At 38.8% G+C, this 21,027-nt stretch overlaps 1 protein-coding gene across 1 annotated transcript in view; it reads right to left on the bottom strand.

Annotated features, from left to right (window-relative positions):
- The window catches only part of drp2 (dystrophin related protein 2), a 180,445-nt gene that overhangs the window by 39,404 nt on the left and 120,014 nt on the right, over positions 1–21,027 (bottom strand). Inside the window, exons 9-13 of the mRNA XM_037675513.1 lie at positions 15,605–15,683; positions 13,098–13,158; positions 7,664–7,725; positions 7,116–7,190; positions 5,702–5,940 (exon numbers count right to left, since the gene is read on the bottom strand). Coding sequence (XP_037531441.1) covers positions 5,702–5,940; positions 7,116–7,190; positions 7,664–7,725; positions 13,098–13,158; positions 15,605–15,683 — 516 coding nt within the window. The remainder of the gene's footprint in view (positions 1–5,701; positions 5,941–7,115; positions 7,191–7,663; positions 7,726–13,097; positions 13,159–15,604; positions 15,684–21,027) is intronic.

The raw sequence follows: 21,027 nt of genomic DNA, 5'->3' as shown, positions 1-21,027 counted from the left end.
TGAACATCACTCACAAAAACAGCTCAATTAATATGCAACTATGTAATATATGCAGGTTTGTTTTGTTGCTTTACTGTTTATTTGATATACCATAGTGTGAAGATTTAAAATAATTACAAATCAGTAAAAGTTTGGATGGAAAGTGAAACAAAAAAGCATTAATTACTTTATATTTAATTCATGTTGAAGAATCGGTTGTGCCAAAAATGAGGTGAAAAAGTATGTTACTTTAATCTTGGTTTAAAAAAAAAAACACAATCATGTTGAAAGCTGAGTTCGTAAAGAGCAAAAATTAGTAAGAGAAGTCTAGTTTTATCAAGTAACATATGAGAGGATCATCAGAATGTTTAAAAACCACATACAGCACATTATACGTCCGTTGACCAACTTACAGTTAAACAGCAATCTATATCAATGGTCTGGAAAAGCAAATTCAATTCAATTCAATTCAATTCAAAAATACTTTATTAATCCCAAAGGGAAATTATTTGTTGTTGTAACTCGTTATCCTCATTTCATTGAGATGTTATAGATACTGATGGCTTTAGACAGGAAGGATCTCTTGTAAAGGTCCATCCCACAGTGGATCCCAAGAAACTGGCTGCAGATGCCGTTCAATCCGTCCACCCAGACTCTGCTGGCCTCTCGGTTCCCCCGGGCTGTAGGACCGCCCAAAAGCCGGGCAGAACTCCTCCCAAAGCGATGGCCACTCCTCCCAGCAGTCTGCCGAGCTCCTTGTCGCTGCAGATAGTCAGCTGTAGGTGCTGAGGGACGACCCCGTCCCTCTGCTGCCACGAGCCGTGTCCCCCGCCATCTCCAGGACCCCAATGGCCAGGCACCCGAGCACAGCCGGCAGGCCGCTGAGAATGCATCCACAGAGCCTCCTTTTCAACTCGTTTGAGATTTGGGGCTGTAGTTGAGATATTATTTGAGCTTTTGTGATGTTAATCAGCTGCTGTTGGTTGTAGAAAACTGCCTTGTTGCCATGGTTACGCATCATAACAAATGTCCAAACCTAAAAAAGTTTCAGTAAAATCCTTCCAGCTGCACAGCATCCAATACCAGAGGAAACAATCATCCAAAAAAATGTGCTTTACATCCAGAAAAAGAGGAATTAAAGTTTCCAAAAGCAAAATCTCAGAATGAATGTAGAGCTGCTCCAACATGCAGCCACCTTGAGCGGCACAATTCTAGAGTTCAAAGACCATGTATAAACTTTTACCTTGATATGTGACCTTGAATTTGAAGCTGAGGAAATGAAAAGTGTACATGACACTTCGTCTAGTGATAATGCATATGTGTATCAAGTCTTATTAAATTATCTTGAGGGGATCAGAAGTTATGGACGAGACGAGAGAAAGTTTACGGATGAACCGAGACTATACCAAATTATGTCTGTCTTCTGATCAGAGTCAGTCAGAGTCAGAGTTTCTTTATTGTCATTCGCACCTCATGTGGTACATGTGGTGGAGCGAAATTATGTACACGGGGTCCCAGTTACATCCAACAATAAAATGTATAAGAAAAACAGTAATAACATCTAAGATATGAACTAAGAAAAACATCAACTAAATATACACTAAGCACTCATAACATAAAACATTGAACATCAGCACAAACATGAACATGAGTCTGTGAGCAGATGTGCACGCATGAACACATCAACATTGAGACAGATCAGCAGCAACATGAAACAGATCAGCAGCAACATGATATGGTTTTTATGGTTCGAGGTTGGGAGTGAGGTTCTGTCTCAAGTGGAGGAGTTCAAGTATCTCAGGGTTTTGCTTGTGAGTTAGGGAAGCAGAAGATCAACAATGGATCAATGTAGCTTCTGCAGTATTGCGGACTGTGCCCGTCTTGTGGTGAAGAGAAGCTGAGCTTCAAGGCAAAGCTCTCGGTTTACTGGTCTAAGTTCCCACCCTCACCTATGGTCCCAAACTTTGACTAGTAAAGAATGAAACTGCAGATACAGGTGGTTGAAATGACTTTTCTCTGCAGAGTAGCTGGACTCTCCCTTAGAGATCAGGTCAGAAGTTCAGGTGTTCGAGAGACTCGGAGTTGTACTCCTCCACATCGAGAGGAGCCAGTTGAGGTGGTTTGGGCATCTGGTAAGGATGCCTCCCCAGTGATGTTTTCCAGGCAGAAGATCCCAGAGAAGACTCAGGACCTGCTAAAGAGACTACGTCTCTTGGCTGGCCTGGGAACATCTTGGAATGGAAGGGTATTTTGTTTATTTTGGCCAGGACTCCCAACTCCCTGTTCTGTCCTGGATGATTTATTAAAAATCATTTCACACATTACAATCATCTGGACTCCAGGTGTTGTGTGTCCTAAGCAACTCCTAAACATACAGTCCATAACATGACATTGGAGAAAAGGGGTCCACAATCTTTAAAAACAAACCAATGTGATATTTTCATGAGCTAAAAAGTTCTAAGGAAAACATCTGGTCCATCACATCGGTCCAGCTGGTCTACCACCAGCAGCAGCTGCCAAGAGGAGAAAAATGGGACTGATCCCACTTTAAAGCTCGGACAAATCTAAGATGACTGGGAGACGGTTGCTGTTTATAAAAAGTTCATGAGAAAGATATAAAGAAAGGGATTCAAAAGATGAAAGACTCATGGCAATTTATACTGACGAGTTATTAAAATGGTCACCTATTCTTGAAGGCCAGAAGCCTTTCCTTGTGGTTGCTCTGTTGTACATTTGCTAAATTGGCTGAAAAAGTCAACAGAAGAAAAAAAATAATAGTCATGTGTCCCTTGGTGTGCTTGGTCAAGGAGAATAAAAGTAATTGATTTTCTTTATTAAACTATTTTGATTTAAATGACCAAATGTTACCATTCTAAAAAAAAGTTTAGTCTGGTCCTCTGGCCAGTGGCTGTTTAGTTTCCCTGATGTAAGACTGATCACCCTCCTGACACTGAACAGCATACACAACATTACTCTGTTTGTGCCAGGGGACTGGATCTTTGGGATGAACCAGTCTTTGCCGTAATGTATTTTGGGGTTTAAAAGCCACTGGGACGTTATGTTTAGAAAATAAACGTCTCAGTTCCTCTGATACTCCCTCAACATATGGAATGACCACTGGTCTGGGCTCCTCCTTTTCACCTGTTGGCTGACTGGAGTCCTGTTTGGGTTTCTTCTCTGCTTTCAGGAAGGGCAAGTTAGGATATCCACATTGCTCTAGAGCCTGTGTTGTGTGGGATTTCATGTGAACATTGTTTTCATTCTACATTAAATTAACTGAAAAATCATCCATCCATCCATCCATCATCTTTACACGCTTCTTCCTTTTTGGGTCACAGGGGGTCACTGGTTCCCATGTCCTGCATCACTGTGCGAGAGGCGGGGGACACCCTGGACAGGTCTCCAGTCCATCACAGGGACACCAAGACAAACAACCATTCACTCTCTCACTCTCACCTAGGGACATGTCCTGATGCATGCTCAACAATCCAGGTAGATAAATCTAACAAGGTTTAGTCCAAAAGACAACTGTGTGACTGAAGAAGTCTTTGGGGAAAGAGACAAAATGTTTCAACAAAGAAGAATCCGTCCAGATGACCTGACTTCACCTTGTTAGACACCTAGGGGCAATTAGAGTTACTAATCAGTCTAACAAGCATGATTTTGGTCTGTGGGAGGAAACTGGAGCACCCTGAGAAAACCCACACATGCACAGAGAGAACATGCAAACTCCACCCAGAAAGGTCCCCGGCCGGGATTTGATCTAGCAACCTTCTCACTGAGAGTCGGCAGCTCTACCAACTGCACCACCATGCCACCCACTGACAAATCATAATACCATTAAATTTAATGAGAAATATGTGACAGAAATTAGAGCCACTTGAACATAAGTGCTGGATAAATATATCTCTAGACTTTTCTTTTACCATAAATTATTCTCCTTCTTTTTAAATCTGCCACCTCTATTGCAGACAAAGCAACTAAACTGCATTTAAAACAGACACTTTCTTCAGCTTCAGGCTTGATCTGCTGATGGGTTTTCAAGCCAATAACTCCAAGCAGACATAAGGAGCAGATCTTTTTTATTTTTAACTATTATTAATCATGTGTTTTGATTTTACACCAAAACTATTTAAGACCTAAAAGATGTAAAACTGATCCTAATCTCCTGTGACCAGATCTGAGATGAACAATATAAACTTATTTTTAAATTTATGTGTTTGTGTTTAGTTTTTGTTTGTTTTCATGGTAAACCGTGCACACAGGTTTTACATCAACATACTGTTATTAATATCACAATCTAATGAAAAACACAAATTATGAATTATATGCGTCATTTAACTGATTAACATTTGAATCAAATGGTATAACATACATACAATAAGTAAGTTCATAAATTCTCCATTAAGGAGGATAAATGAGCATTAGCTCCGATCACTTTGATACGCGAGGCTTACAAAGTAAATAAACATAATAAAATGCAGCAAAGAACTGATTTAAAAAAAAATACATTTATTTTTTTGACAATTCCTTTTATGGAGGTCATGTAGTCACATGACTTACCCCCACCTCACTCCCTCCTAACCAGAAGGTAAAACATTGAAAATGGCTGCAAACAATACCATCACCTTGGGAATATAACAAGAGAAAAATATAATGATTTAAAGTCTGTTGGTCTGGACAAAGATACTCTCCACCTACCAAAGAATATTTGGATTAAGGACGTTTAACTCACATTTCTTGATACTTAATATGGACCAGTTTCTGAGCTGGGAGACTTCAGAAAACAAAGCCCAAAGCATTTAAATGTCTACATAACTGGTTAATTAAAAGTGGGATTTATTGTGGAATTTAAGGCAACAAAAAAGTTCGTACAAATGGTTAAGGTTTTTGTCCCTGGCATATTACCTGCATGTATGATCCCAGTGAAGCACAGGAAACATGTGAGTGCAGTTGTTTGAGGAACACTTCAGTCTTTGAAGCAAACTCCAAAAGTTTAGTTACTTTCAGTACAGGTTTCATTTATGTTTTAATATACCATGAGGTTGACAAACTATCACGTTTGTCCACATTATAGAAAAAAAACCTACTGTATGGTTTTTTTTGTTGCTTTATTCTACTTTTAGATGTTTGCATTTGTAAGCAAATTTAAAAAAATGAGAATTAAAATTTCTGGTTGTAAACTGACATCTCTTGTGCAACTCATGTTAAAACCAACTATAGGGCACAGCTGAGTTCAGCTTTTATTCAGAACACAGGACACATGCCTAACAAATGGAGCAGCTTTATTATGTTTAATTAAATGATTACAAAAGCACTGCAGTTGCACTACAGACTGATAAAGATACTAAAAGGATATTAAGATAATTATTTATCATAATATGCATCATTAACACCTGCCACCCAGACACGCACAAGTATTTGCTACTGTTCCTACACTCGTGTTGCACCAAAGCTTTTCCTCCATTCTCTTTGTGTTTTATGCCGTTTGAACAGTTCAAACTCTTTAAGGCAGCTGTCTTCTCTCAACTCCACTGAGCAAATAAAGCAGATAAAATGAGTAGAGAGGGCGTGACTAGGCTGTGCAAGATTTCTGCCTGCACCACCTTGCATGACCTCTATTCATCAAAAACAAAGTGAAAGCAACCTCTCTGGGGGGTTGATACTTCTCAGAGAGGTTATACGAGTGTCTCTGCTGGGTGTACGTAAAAAAAAGTTTTACCTTAATAGTTTGCCTCGATAGAGAACGCTCCACCCACCTGTCGTAAACGTTGAGCAGCCAGTTGAGACACATATCAACACAAAGGGGGATGTTGACCAGAATGGATCGCTCCTCCTCCAGCTTCTCGTACAGGGCTGTCAGGCCGTGAATCACCTCGACCACATCCATCACGTGCTCCCCCTGCTGCAGCTCCTGCTCCCGAAACACGTCCACGAGATCGCTCAGCGCCACCAAATCCACTAAAACAAAACAACACACGAACTATGGACAGCTTATACAGAAGGCTTGACTCGTTAACATGAATAATGTGTGAGACATCGTTAGCTCCGACACAGATATGAGTGCAAATTTACTTTTGTGGCAGGAAAACGCTCGCACTCTCTGCAAACGAGGCAACGCCGATGCTTATTCAGCCATTTTGGCCACTTAGGCCCGACCGTATGTTTCAAGAGCAGTGGCACAATTTGATTTCGCTCTTCTAAACTAATTTGATGGCACATCCCTGGGAGTGGAGCTAAAAGGATGTCCGCTGATGCCAGGTATAATTGGATGGCGTGATAATGAGGTAGAGCAGGAAGAGGCGATAAGAGGAGTGTTTCTTGGGGTTTGGAGGGAATCACCCAAAAAAATGTATTTTTGATGGGCTCCAACGCGGCGCTGCTCAGTTATTCACAACGTGTGTCGAAGGAGAGAATGAGGATTGTGGAGTTATCAAGGCAGCCTACCAATTAAATTCAGTAACGATATCAACCCATAGACCAGAGCAGAGGGGGGAGATAACGGAGCTGGGAGGAGAGGGAAAATGAACGAGCGACTGAAAGACGTTTTATGTGCACGCTTAGTTTTTATTACAGGAATGTGGAGGAGAGAGAAGGTTACGAGAAGGTTGCAGCAAATAGGTAGAAGGAGGAGGAGGAACCTAAATCAGCAAATGTGCAAAAATGAACACTTTTACAGATAAAAAAAAAAATAATCCAAACTGGGGTTAGCGTCCTAAATACGAGAAAATTGACAAAAAAAGGAGGTATTGACCGTGATGGGACACCCAATCAAGCTTCAACCATGCAGCAAAAACTAATTAGCTTCTATTTTGTAACTCAAATGGACCAATTATTAGCTAATTACCCAGCAAGCAGGGCATCTAGGCTGAGAGGACAGCGACGGTTTCCAGCATGTCTGTAATTCTAGTGGCTCTTGAGATTAGGATTACTTCTGATTACTGCATTTTAAAGCCAAGTAGGGCAGAAAGGGGAAATGATTCCTTCAGTGAATGAATAAAGAAACTTGCCACAGTTAATCGCTACATCTCATCCACACAAAGAGAATGTTATAGAGAATTATTGATGGTGCAGGATAACAGAAAAATCCCTCAGCCAGTTGTTCCAGGGCAGCAGACAGAATTTGCAGCACATACATCTCAAAGCCTTCTGAACTCGTCGCAGCTTCATGGCTGTTCTGTATGCCGAGAACTTGATGTTGTTCAGATCCGCTGGTGAAAGGAGGGAGAGATGGAAAGAGATTAAAGTGATGAGAGAAACCTAATCCATCCTGCGTCATTCTGCATCCTGCCATCGAGGAAGTAGATGTCTATCTGTCGGTCATTAGTAGTTTGTTGTATTACAAACAGTATCTATGCATCTGTCTGTGCTCGTGCATGTTTGTGCATGTGACTAAGTGCATATCTTCCCTGCAAGCTCCCCGTGTCAGATGAGATTAACATTAAAACATACAATGTCGTCTAATCGCAATTAATTAGCGGCTAAGCGGGAAGCAATCACAGCGCTGGTAAATTGGGCCTCATAGGTTAATGACAATAAAATTGTAGTCCCCAAGGTGGCTAAAATGCAGGTCCCTTAATGAGCCACGCAAGCGCAGCAGCACCAAACCAAACAAGTAGTGTTTCTGCAGCTCAGTAGGCATTGTGGACAAATGAGCAACAGAGTGCATCATCTCTTTACTCACCCAGCGCTTGGTACAGCTCTGTCATCTTTGGATGGTCCCAGCACGTTGTCTGGGCCTGATGGCTGCGAGAAAACATATGAAAGAGGTGCAAAAGGTTTTTTATTAAGCAAAGGAGAATGAAGGCCAGGGAGATCAAAGTAAGAATAAAGTAAAAATGAGTAGGGCTGAAATGGGCAGGTGAGCAGACAGTAAAAAGGAGTGAGAAGAACGGGCGCTGACTAACAGACAAAAAATGAGAAAAATTAGAGGGAAGAGTAGGACGACTACTGTTTACTAAATAGGCCCAGAAATTTAGATTTGGAGAATTCAGAGAAGTATAAAAACACAATGAAAGGCTTTGTGTTCAGGCAATAAATATATCATACCATATTACCCTGCTTCACTCATGAATGCAACATTAGCCAGCTTATGCCTAAAATCACCCTTCTGTGCTACAATGGTCTCTACGAGAACACGCAGAAAATGTATTCAGCATGACATAAAAAGGACAAGTGCAGCTGAATAAATAGGAAACCTCAGAGCAGGAAGTGTGCCAGGACCTATGGGCCTTTCAGGGCTGCAATCATCATTTACCTGTAAAAGCACTCATTGATTACTGTCAAGTGGAGCACTACTCAGATACTGTTCATCTCCCATCTCCACTGGAATAGGAACAAAGTTCATACAAAAATGACTGGCACGCTAAAAGACCCAGTAGATAGAGTTATAGTGTTGCACATGATTAATAAGATAAATGCTAAAGTATATAGAAAAATGAAACTGAAAATAGTATTATGTTTGTTTGAATGACACAGAATTACATTGACACACACGGTTTTTAGTACCCAGATGATCTTCAAGAGGAAAATTTACCACATTCCAAGTTGTCAGAAAACAGTTTAGAAATGAATTTTTGTTTCTAATTAGAACCGAACCAGTTTCCAAAATGTATTACGACCATCCATCAACATATATTACTAGATCAAATGTTTCAGCCTTCTCCTGTTGTTGGGAGTTGAAGCCAGAAAGACCTGGTTTACAGGAGCTGCCATGTTATATTTTTGGAACCAGAGTCTGTGCACTAGCAATATGTAAACTCATGTTAAAAGCTGTTACAGAGTTTATGCATTTTCTGATTTCTGCCTTTGAATGAGCAAGTGTGTGCGTTCCCAAGGTTGGAGTCAAACGAAAAACAAGTTGTTATGTTAAAACTGTCATGTTTTAGAATCCTCTCAGACGTAAATATAGATGTTTTGCACCTGTTTCTGAAACACGCCAAAACAAAACTCTCTCTGTCTGTGAGAACATTTCTGATCTGTCTCATAACAATTCTCGCTGTCTCTAACCTCTTACGTCACAAAACACACCCCGTCTGGTCGTTTCTGACCAATGAACAACTCCCAAAAGTGAACCGGGAAAGAGTCTTTAAAATGTCAGTACTTCCTGATCTACTCAGAGTTCTGGGAGTTCTAAGAGTTCTGGAGTTCAGTAGTTGCTAGAGTTCTGTGGGAGTTCTGTAAACTACACAAGTTCTGCTGAGTTCTAAGAGTTCTGGAGTTCAGTAGTTGCTAGAGTTCTGTGGGAGTTCTGTAAACTACACAAGTTCTGCTGAGTTCTGATGGAGTGCTGTTGGAGTTCCTGACATGACAACAAAGCTCTTCCGAGTTCCATGGGATTATAACATTTTCCACTGAGGTGAATATGTGTCGAACAGAGCCTCGCCATTACTTCGGACGAGTAACAGCATCCTACTGAGACGCTGAAAGGGTGCGTTAAACGGAATCTCACCTGAGACATCTCCAGGTAAAGGAGCCGATTTCATCACCTAAGTGTACTGTAAGGAAAAGCTGAAGAAAGCCGGAGAGTGTCGATTCTGGTGAACACTTAATTTCCCTCACACACCATCTTACTCCCTCTAAACTTCTTTCCATCTTTAAACTTTTCTATCAAGTAGAAATTCTTCCAGATATTTTAGAAATGTCTGTGTAAAATGCTCACCCACATTCATGTGGGTAAAAGATCATAATTGTACAGTTTATAAATGTCTGTGGTGAAGCAACGGAAGAATCATGGCCGTATGATTTTTCCTGATTGATTGCTTATGTTGTTATTTTCATAATTTGCCAAATTAATGTAAATGTTTGATGTTAAACTTTGATTCTGTAAATAAATGACCGCATTCATTTTGATGGGTCAAACGTAAATGACGTCTCACGTTTGCATTTCCTTAAATTCAATGCACGTTTTATTCAGTCCAGAAAAATGAGGAATCCGTGTTAAATGATGAATATATCCCAGCATCTGTTCATCTACAGGGCTTTAAGTCCCGCCTACTCCCTTGCACACAACAGTGATGACACACAAACTTTTTTTAACATGAAAAATGGCAATACAGTTAAACTTATTAGAAAAGTGAATATTTGAAAATGCAGCAGCAAGGAAGAACTATGTGAATCAACAAGGATTGAAACCTGAAGACAGTTATTTGTATCCTGATGCATGAAGTCTTTCGGATGAAACACGAAACGTTTCTACAATTTGGATTTTTATTTTTTATTGAACCCATCCAGAGGAGCTGACTTAACTTTTTTAGTATCTGTATAATAACTTTTCAACTCAAGGCAACGTCTTGTTTGTTTAGAAAGAATGAATGAGGCTTTAGGACGGCATGGTGGTGCAGTGGTTAGAGCAGTTTCCTCTCAGCAAGAAGGTCACAGGATCATGTTCCAGCCTAGAGCCTTTCTTGGTGGTTTAGTCTCTCTGTGTATGAGTGGGTTATCTTCAGATACCCAGCTTTCCTCCTACAGGCCAAAGCCATGCATGCTACTTAAATGGTAACTTTAAATTGTCCCTAAGTGTGAGTGATAGCAGGACCAGTCGTTTGTCTCCATGTAGCCTTAGGATGGATTTGTGACATGCCCAGGGAAGGTGTACCTGTCTTGCACACAGTGCCTGATGGAGATACGCACCAGCTTCCCTGTAAAAAGTGGGTTAAAAAACAACCCAGAATGGATGGATGGAGCGGGACTTTAAACTTGTACTGGCACTATGTGGACCCACTGCTCCTCTTCTGGCTTCAACTTCCTGGTTCCCATGTTTGGTCCAATATGTCTACTTGGTTAATATGATGAAAAAATATGTATGTATTAAATTAACTGTATGTATTAAATATGTATGTATTAAATTAAATGCATGTATTAAATTCTGGATTAGTCTCTTGTATTTTACAAGCATGAAACATGACAAATACCAAAGTTCATGCTCAATAATCCAGGTATAAATCCAACAATGTTCAGTCAGGTCATCTGGATGGTTTCTTTTGTTGCCGAGACGTTTCATCCGAAGGACTTCTTTAGTCTTAGAAGCCCACCAAACCAAACTGAATCCCACAAACGGCTCACTCCCGGAGTGAAAAACAAAACAAAACAGTTTGCTGGTGGCAAACTGGTTTGCTGTTTGCTCTTAAGACTGAAGAAGTCCTTCGGATGAAGGAAGAAACGTCTCAGCAACAAAAGAAACCGTCCAGATGACCTGACTGAACATTGTTGGAAACATGAAAATGTTTCAATTCTGCAAAGATCTTTGAAATTCAAAGAGCTTGGATTAAGTAACCAATAATCTCAGGAGGCAAGAAACATTTGTGCATCAAAGCTAAAGTGATCTTGAGCAAATCTAAGGTTAGCAACTCATTTTTTTTAATTAGCAAGGCTTGTCAAATTATGCACTTTTGCAATCTGTTTGGGTGTCCAGGTAACTCAAACTGATGCACTTAAAAGAGGACTAATTTGCCATTTCTGATCAATTATAATAAACAAACCTATTCTAACGTTTATTCTTTCCTGCTTTTCTGACTTTTGGATTTTATAAAACTTGAATAATTTAAACTTAGCAGTGGGGGACAAAACCAAAAAATGCTGCCAATGTGTCAGTTTTAGTAGAGGGTGTTGGTAAGAAGAGGGAAAACATTATTTTAATTACTTTTTAATTTCATTCCAATTTTGGGGGGCTTTACTACTGTCTGTGGGCTGATGCAAGTTGGACTTGGTTTTCAAAGTCTGATTGTTGACTAAGAATCAAAATGTTCAGGCTCCTTCAGGACTCGATACTTAAGATTCATCCACATTTTGCTCAGCCGTTTCTTGTTCGTCTAGCAGTTTCAGCTCCATGTAAATATGATTTAGTGTTATTTTAAAAGTGATTTTTAAATGAGACATTGAGGCAGCTTCTCCTCACTGTTTCTTCTTTTCTTTTTCGTTTGCGATGGAATCCAACAAAACAATGAGTAAAAAGAAAGCAACCATGTTTGACTAAACGTTACATAAATTATTGATCTACAACAATAACCTCTGTTCATGTTCTGTGTGAACAGTTGGGTCCGTCTATTGACGTGTAGAAACATTACCATAGAAAGTGAAAGGTTCAGCCATGCAGACAGGCCATTTAAACCTTACAAACAGTACAGATCACTTCCGTCGCTGAGGGATTTGAATAGTGAATGTTTGTAGTTTTCTTCAATATGAGTGTTTTTCTGCCTGGAATTGAACAGTTAAGACAAATAAACATTAATGTTTTGGTGCAAGAAATTCAAGTGGGTAGGAGATACAATGTGTAAGAACAGAGGTACTTTTTTATCTTTTGCTTGTCCGAGGCAAGAGGGACAGATCCTAGTGTGTGGAAGGAGCCATTTTATCCCTGAAATGCAAGGGCGGAGCCAGAGGGTGAACAATGGTGGCCTTGGCTACCATGAATTAATTTTCAGCCACCACAAGTGTCACCCCAATCATGTGTGGAAACTATCCTTTAGGGAAAAAAAACTAGAAAGTATGGTTTCCTCAAATGATTGGAGTGGTCGGTGTATATACATATATGGTGGTGGCCATCTTGGATTTTGACTTTGGAACCCAATTTCTGACGGTGAGCTTTTTTACTCCTAGGAGCAGCCACACACAAAAATGAAAGTCAACACATTGCTTATTTTTGAAGTTAGCCAGTTCACAAGATTTTGTATATATATGTAATGTATATATTGTGTGGATTGTGCCCCTTCTGTTCCTTTTGTGTGATTACCCCAGTTCCCTGCACCTATGAAGCTTCATAGGTGTTTTGTGTTTAGATCTCGTCAGTGTCTGTATTGAAGTGTGAGTCTGTTATTCCTTGTCAGAACCTTTCTTACACCTAGATACAGCTACACACCAAAATGGAGGTTGGTAACTCTTTTTTTTCAGTTATCATGCTCAAAACATGTATGGATGATATTTCCTATTCTCCCTATTTGCTCCATAACGGGGGACTTAAACCACTGTACAGAGGTGAAAAAAATGTGTCTGTATTGTTTGTTGGACCAAATTGTCAGTAAAGATTAGACCTTATCTAGACTTCTATCCAACATTTAACTCGTCATGAAAAGGTACATTAACCTGGATAAAGCAGACACTGACCCTGAAGCTGTACTTACTTAATGTAGTAGGGCACTTTGTTTGGCGAGATGGCACGCTCCCATGGTATCTGCACTGAACCTGTGCAAACACACACACACGCACACAGAGAAAAAAAAAAATCAATTTCAGATTGGGTATGTCATGCTTGAATTGCCATTCTGCTCCGTGTGCCCGACAGCGTGTCCAGACACAGTGTCCATTCAGACCTTCTTAACAGAGCTGCTGCTCTGTACAACAGGCGCAGCGAAGCCAAAGAAACGAGTTCATTGTGTGGGAGCTCCACACAGTGTTGGTTTGTTTAGCATAGCCTAATAGATTACAGGAAGGCAGTCAGTGGATCACTGTAGCAATAACACACCGCCAAAATGAACCACAAGAGGCGAGTTTCAGTGGAGAGAGGAAATACTGCACTTGGAGATCAGATGCTCACATGTCACAAGTTTAAATATTCAAATCACAGCAGAATTTTTTTTTTTTTTACCTTTTTTTAAATACACACATGATAAATTAAAGAAACAATTTAAAAGCCTAGCATTCATTGAAGGAATACATATACATGGTCATTCATGCCAGAGTTTTAAACTCTTTTCTCACCTTATGATGAGAAATGACAGTTGTAGTGCTGTTAGTGCTTGGAGTATGTGTTGAAAATGACTCTCAGCTACTACCACACCAAATGTAGCTCAATTTCTGCTAAATCAAATGTTATTAAGGATTTCATGTCAATAAGCTGCAGCAGCCATCTTGATCTAAATTGGCTGCAAAAGTAAATGAGTTGTACATAGATCCAGTCATTACATTCGATAATGTCATTAAATTATTTAAAGTCATGAGAAATTTGGCAGACAAACTGGGCTGATGCCAAATATTTAAGCAAACATGTTGTAAAAATGTTAATGCTCAGAATATATGTTGGGGATGACTCTCAGCTACAAACACACCAAATGAAGTTTAATTCAGCTTCCTTGTGCAAATTTAAACATTTTCTCAGCTACTTGCAGATAATTTCAGCTGTTTGTTCAGCTGTTTTGTGATCCTTTCAGATTCTTTCTACTAACTGCAACATTTGTGATTCGTCCAACTTCTTTCTGCTCATTTCAAATTATTTCTGCAAGTTTCAGCTTTTTCAGCTACTATTGAGCTGTTTTATGTTAATTTTAGCTTTTCAGCCAATTCCACATTTGTTGTACTCATTTAAACTTTTTTTTCAGCCTAATTAAGCAAAAATGTGTTCTCTCCACTTCCTTTTGGTAATTTCAGCTTCTTTCTGCCTTTTTAGCTACTTTTCAGCTGAATTTTGTTAATTTAAGCTTTTTGCAAATAATTTCCAAATATTAGTTCATTTTTGCATTTTTCTTTCCAGCCTATTTGGGTAAACGTGTGTTCTTTCTGCTTTCTTATGCTAATTTAAGCTTGTTCTACCTTTTCAAATAACTTTTTAGCTAATTTTAGCTGTTTACAGATAGATTAAAGCTTTTCATGGTAACATATGACACTTTCAGCCTAATGAACTTTCTGCTAATTTCAGCTTGTTATTCTTCTTTCAGCTTTTTTCTGATAGTTTCATCTTTTTCTGCTATTTCAGCTACTTTTTAGCTGTTTTTCTGCCAAATTTAGCTTTTTCAGCTAATTCCACATTTTTTAGCTCATTTCAGCTCATTCCAGTTCTTTCTGGTACTTTAAGCTAGTTTTTTTTTTTTTTTTTTTTTTCAAATTTCAGATTTTTTAGCTAATTTCCTAATTTTTGTGCTCATTCCTGCATATTTAAACACAATTCAGCAAATATGTGTTCTTTCTGCTTTTTTCTGCTAACTTGGGCTTGTTCTTCTATTTCAGCTACATTTCAGCATGTTTTTAACCAATTTAGCTGTTTTTCAGCAATTTCTTCAATATGCATTCACACTGCATTTTGCAGGAAATGCAATTCCTCTAATTGCCTTTGCATTCTGAGGCAAGTGATAAAAAGCATCAAACTGAATAAAAATACCCAACTTTAACCTCAATTTCTAATCATTTTAATTGTTCAAGCATCTTTGCGTTACATAAAGCCACAGTGTGAATTATAGATATAACGCCACAAATGTAAACCCAGATTATCAGGAAGCTAAATCAGGATAATATGTGAAGTCGCTCTAAATAAAGCTCAGAGTGGCAACTCTGATCAACTTCATACCAAAAATGGATGCAGAATAACAGAAGCAGACACTCCCACTTCAGATGCATAAAAAGTCCTGCAACATACAGCACTTATATTTCATCATCACTTTGAATCAAGTCATTTTCAGCTTCAGAGTAACAGCAAGTAAAAAGAATTCATAAATATGGGTTTCTGTTCAAATGAGGGCCAGAAGACAGAGGAACGATGCTTCTTCTCCAACCCAAATGCACATACGGACTCTTAAAACACACACACTCAAAATCAACATTACACACACACTAACACCCGGGACTCTTTGAGGCGGCACCTTGGCACAGCATGGCACAGACCCAAGGAACCGACTTCAAATAGAAGACGACGACTTACTGGAAAGGAAGTGCTGCGATCCAGGGCCAAAGTCTCTATGTGCATCCTGGAGCTGCTTCAGCCGCTCCTCGATGGAACCCTGAGGACGCACACAAGCACACGTGCGACGTTAAATCAAAGAGAACCCCGCTGTTCGTCGCTCCCTATCACAAAGCCCACTCTCTCATACACACACGGCCTGCCTCTGCAACAGCAGTTACCTGCTGAATATAAATGATGTCTTTGTTTTTCCTTACCACCCCAGCGCTTGAAGGACTTTGAAAGCACATGTAGAGCAGCAGGTAAAAAAAAAGGAGAGATTACGAAATAATTTATTTTGTGAAAAGGAGGACGATGTATGGTTGAAGCATCTGTGTGGAAAGGAGCCGAAGGGGGGGAAAAAAAAGCTGAAACTGGGGAGGAGAAGGAGTTTGATAAACCTCAAACATCGCTGGATGCTGAGTTGACAAAATTAAGTTTGCCGCTGGCTTCATAGAAACCTCTTCCATCTGGTACGCTTCCCACCAAATGGGATTTCGTCTGGTAAATCCTGGTTTATTTGAAAAGTATTGGATTTGGCGCATGCATCCCTGTCAGCTGGATGTTGAAATACTTCCTCAGACAACGGGAGGTAAATCCACTCACTGTGAGGTGAACAGACACACACAGAGCAAAACGAGCAACACTTCTCAGGGCTTCAGTGCTCCCCCACCAGAAAATTAAAAAAATACAATCTGCAGAATAATTGAAATTGTTTGAGACCAATAAAGAGCACTGTCAATGTGCCGTGAAGACGTTACAGCCAGCTTTGCCGTGTTGTACAATCCATTCGTTATCCAGGCAATTTGAGCTGCCATAAGGAAGACAAATGACTAAATTATCCACCAACGGCAAATATTAGCAAATCAAATTTGGAAAGCTTAGAGTAACCGAAAAATAGCACACAAGATGCTCCTACATTTTACTATTTATTTTAATTAAGATAAAATGGGGACAAAGATAAAAATGTTTTTTCTACTCTTCTGGCATCTGGAGTATGTGAATAGTTTTCAACTGATATAGGCTGAATTTCTCTTAAATTATTTGTAACACTCCTTTATTCTTAAGACTCAACAGGGAACCTGAGTGCGATCCCAAACCCAGGAGATGTGAACTGACTCTGGACACCAACAGCTTTTTTGACATATTGATCATCAAGAAACGTTAGTCTTTAATTTACATCCTGAACTGAAGCCCAGAGGAGTCTCGGGACCAACTGTCGCACCGACAGAGCAGGACTTGTTCTAAAAACAACACAAATATTCTTCTTGAGCTCCAAAAGTTCAAGTTCTGTTTGTTTAAATTAACCAATTTACTAAAGAAATTACATTTCCTGCGAAAATACAGTGTGAATGCTTATTGCAGAAGAACTTGCTGAAAAACAACTGAAATTAGCTAAAAACATGCTGAAATATATCGTAGCTCAAATGGAAGAACAAGCCTAAGTTAGTAGAAAAAAGAATGAACACATATTTGCTGAATTAGGTTTAAATAAGCAGCCATTAGCATAAAATTAGTAAATCTGCTAAAAAAAAAAAGTTTAAATGAGCAAAAATTAGCTGAAAAGGCATAAAAAGTTTAAACTACCAAAAGGAAGCAGAAATAGCTGAAATGATCCCAAACATGTGGAATTAGTTGAAAAAGATTAAATTTGCATAACACAGCTAATTAGTAGCTTAAATAGCAGAAAAAGCTGAAAGTAGCAGAACTAACTTGAAAGAAGCATAACAAACACATTTACCAGAGAAAAGTTAATTAGGTTGACAGTAGCAGAAATTACCACGAAAAACTTGAATTTATCTGAAAATGGCTTAAACTAGCTAAAATGCTAGCTGAGAAGGAAGATGAAGCTTAAATTAGCAGAAACAGAAAGAACATGTTTGTCCAGTTAGGTTTAAAGAAGCAGAAATGTGCATTAAAATGTGGAAATTATCTGATAAAAGCAAGAATATGCAAAAAATAAAATGGCTGAAAAGTAGCTAAAAGAAATCAGAATAAAGCTTAAACTACCAGAAGGAAGTGGAGAGCACATTTTTTTTTCTGAATTAGGTTGATAAAAGTTGAAATTAATGCAAAAAAAATGGAATTAGCTGAAAAATCTAGAATTAGCATAAAACAGCTAAATAGTAGCCAAAATAACAGAAAAGCTGAAACTTGCATAAATAAGCTGAAAGGAGCACAACAAGCTGAAAGGAGCAGAAAGAAGTTAGAAGAAGCACAAAAATGTTCTAGATAGCAGAAAGAATCTGAAAGGAGCACCAAACAGCTGAAAAGAACGGCTCAAATTAGCTGAAAGTAGCTGATTATTTTTTTTTAATTGGTACAAGGAAGCTGAAAGAAGCGGAACCAGAAGGAGCAGTAAGAGGTTGTAAACAGATCTAAAGATTTGAAGGATGTAAAATGAGCTCAATTTATTTTCTGAGGGCAAAAACAGTGTCAGAAAAGGCTAAATATTTCAAAAAGCTAAAGTTGCACCAATACCAAAAGTCATAGCAGGATTGTACTGAACGAGCTGAATGTTTTAATATATGACTTATTAAAATAGCACAAAAATTGTAGGATGACAAAGATGCTGAAAAATGGACCTCAGCGGTGTGAATGCTTAAAATCCCTTCATAAAACGCAGGTTTGACTCAAAATGTCATTAAAACAGTCTCAAATTGTGCTTTGCACTCTGATCCTCATACTGGTTAACTTCCAGATATTATATTTAAAATAAATGTGAACCACTAGATTGTAAAAAAAAAAGAAGTTCCATTTTATTTTACCTCATTACATTCAGCACATTAAATCTACTTTACAATAACTGCATAAGGCATTAAAGCAAAGGGCACTTGAGCCTGAACAATTGAGCAGTAAAGCTGTAACAAAACCTTTTTATATTGTTAAATATCATAAAACATTGTTAGCATTCCAACCATACATAATAAGTCATGCTAAAGATCAAATTAACTTGCTAATTTAAAAGGCTTCTGTACTATCAACAAAATAACTCTTTAGTTTGTTTTAGGCCAACTTTAATCTAAACTATAAAACTGTTTTAGTCTAAACTTTATGGTGCTATACACAACTTCATGCAAGATCTTATGTTTCGAAATAGTGTCTTGTGGCTCCTGCAAAACTGGACTGACCTCATCCTGCAGCGCTCAGTTCAGCAGCCTGAAGGCCTCTACTTCAGTGGGCCTCGACAAAAAAAAAACAATCCAGCATTGTGCCACTGCTGAACCTTTTCTGAGCCACAGACGTGACTCAGAAGCAGAACAGAGTCGCGCTGCAAAGTGGATGCTGGAAATGAATTTCTCTGGATTGTTCGATATCTAAATTATGTTCAGAGTAGAGAGAGACCAAGAGGAGGAAAGTATGCACCAGCAAATAAAGCAACATGTCATGAAGGTTATCTAATGGGAACAGGATGCTCTGACATGAGCTGAGTGGTTTATTTTGCTCGTCGGGGCAGCGGTGTGCTGATGGTGGGTGGTGCCGATGCTCAGCGGATGGAGCATCTAGACATTTAGCTGTGCACTAACAGGAGGGCAAGTTCAGTTCATTGTTTAAAAGGCTTTAAGACTAAGTGCCTTAAATTCATTGACGTACAGCCCCTCTAATGTAAGCACGAGGGTTCACATTTGTCAGTGGAACATATACGCTGCTAATCTCTGGCTGTACATGCTAAAGGGCTTCTGTTAGAGTCACATCTGTGGAGCACACGTCTCGTTCATTAAAGACTGGGATCACGTTTGCTTCATGACGTGCATGATCCTGCTGGCAGACTGTTGTCATAAAGAGATGTGTGTAGTCAGCAACACGCTCAATGGGTTCAGTCAATGATTTATTGTGATAAAAAGAAAAAATGTAAAAATGTGCCACTTTTAAATTTTTTTATTTTTATTTTTTACAGATGATAAGTGACAATGCATGAAACCCGACATTTTAACTGATTTTCTTTACATTCTCAGTATATAACCTTGCTTTTAACACTAGGTGACCCCCCCCAAGCACACACACTGGACTACAGACCAGTGGGGGTCAAGGTCAAGGTTCTTCATTGTCATTCGCATCGCATGTGGTACATGTGGTGGAACAAAATTGTGTACTCAAAGTCCCAGTTACATCCAACAAAAGTATAAAATGTCAAAGAAAAACAGTAATAAGATCTAAGATATGACTAACTAAACTAAAAATACGCTAAACACAAATAGTACAAATACAATACGCAGAACAACAGCAGCAGGAACATGAGTCTGTGCAAGTAGGTGAGTACGAATGAACACAGCAGCATGAAATAAATCAGCAGCATGAGATCAGCATCATGGATAGTCAGCAGCACATATCAACAATCAAGTGGCATTACAGTGATTTTTTTCCCCACAGTGATTATCATAGGGATTCATGAGTCTAACAGCTTCAAGGTAGAAGCTGTTCCTCAGCCTAGTGGTTCTACACTTTATGCTCTTCAACATTCTGCCTGATGGGAGTGGGGCAAAACGTGTGTGTGCTGGGTGAGTGGGGTCCTTCATGATGCAGGTGGCCCTCCTCCTGCATGTTGGGACCCCCGGGGTTCCCCAAAAAATAAGTAAAAAAATCAATCGGCATCAATCGGTTTACAAATTAAGCCCTGTTATTTAGTATGACTTCAGATGTTCTGTTCAGTTTCATGTAAAGCGTTTTCTGTAATAATTTGAAAACGTGGCAATACATTTATTATGCTCATTATGTGATTAGGTAAAGTTTTAAAGTGGTTTTTGATACTAATTTGATCAAAACTGTCATTTTTGGAAGTTGAAATTAAAAATCTTGTTTATTAAATGTGTCTTGAATCAAAAATACCCCATGTTTAAAAGTATAACAATTGTATTAACAATTTTAAAGAACAGGTCTTAAGTATTTATGTCACACAAATATTTCCATTGCATTAAAGAGACAAATTTAAGAAAATTATTTAACAAACATGAGGGTCATGAGGTGGTCCCTGAAACTTTTTCTCCCCTGTAAGGGGTCCCTGAACCCAAAAAGTTTCAGAACCCCTGTTCTAGATGACTTTAAAGACACGCACAACATGCAAGTGATTAAAACGATTAAAAGCAACAATGTAACGTGCATCTCGAGATCACAAATGTGAAACTATTTGGCTGCTGTTTTATGTAGACGATGCTTTGAAACGCACTTTAATTAAAGCTTTTCATGCATCTTTTTGACAACCGTTATAAGTCTGAAATAATTTCTATATCATCATGAAACATTAAAATTAACATTAGGTTTCTGTCAGGGGAAATCAGCATATTATGCAGAAAAAGGAGAATGGGTGACAATTTGATTTTATACTCAAAGCAAATTGTTTTAAACAATATGAGATAGATAGATAGATAGATAGATAGATAGATAGATAGATAGATAGATAGATAGAT

Source organism: Nematolebias whitei, chromosome 4, assembly GCF_014905685.2.
Source record: "Nematolebias whitei isolate Nwh7 chromosome 4, NemWhi1, whole genome shotgun sequence".
Classification (NCBI taxonomy): Eukaryota; Metazoa; Chordata; class Actinopteri; order Cyprinodontiformes; family Rivulidae; genus Nematolebias; species Nematolebias whitei.
This window is presented reverse-complemented; position numbering and strand designations above follow the sequence as displayed.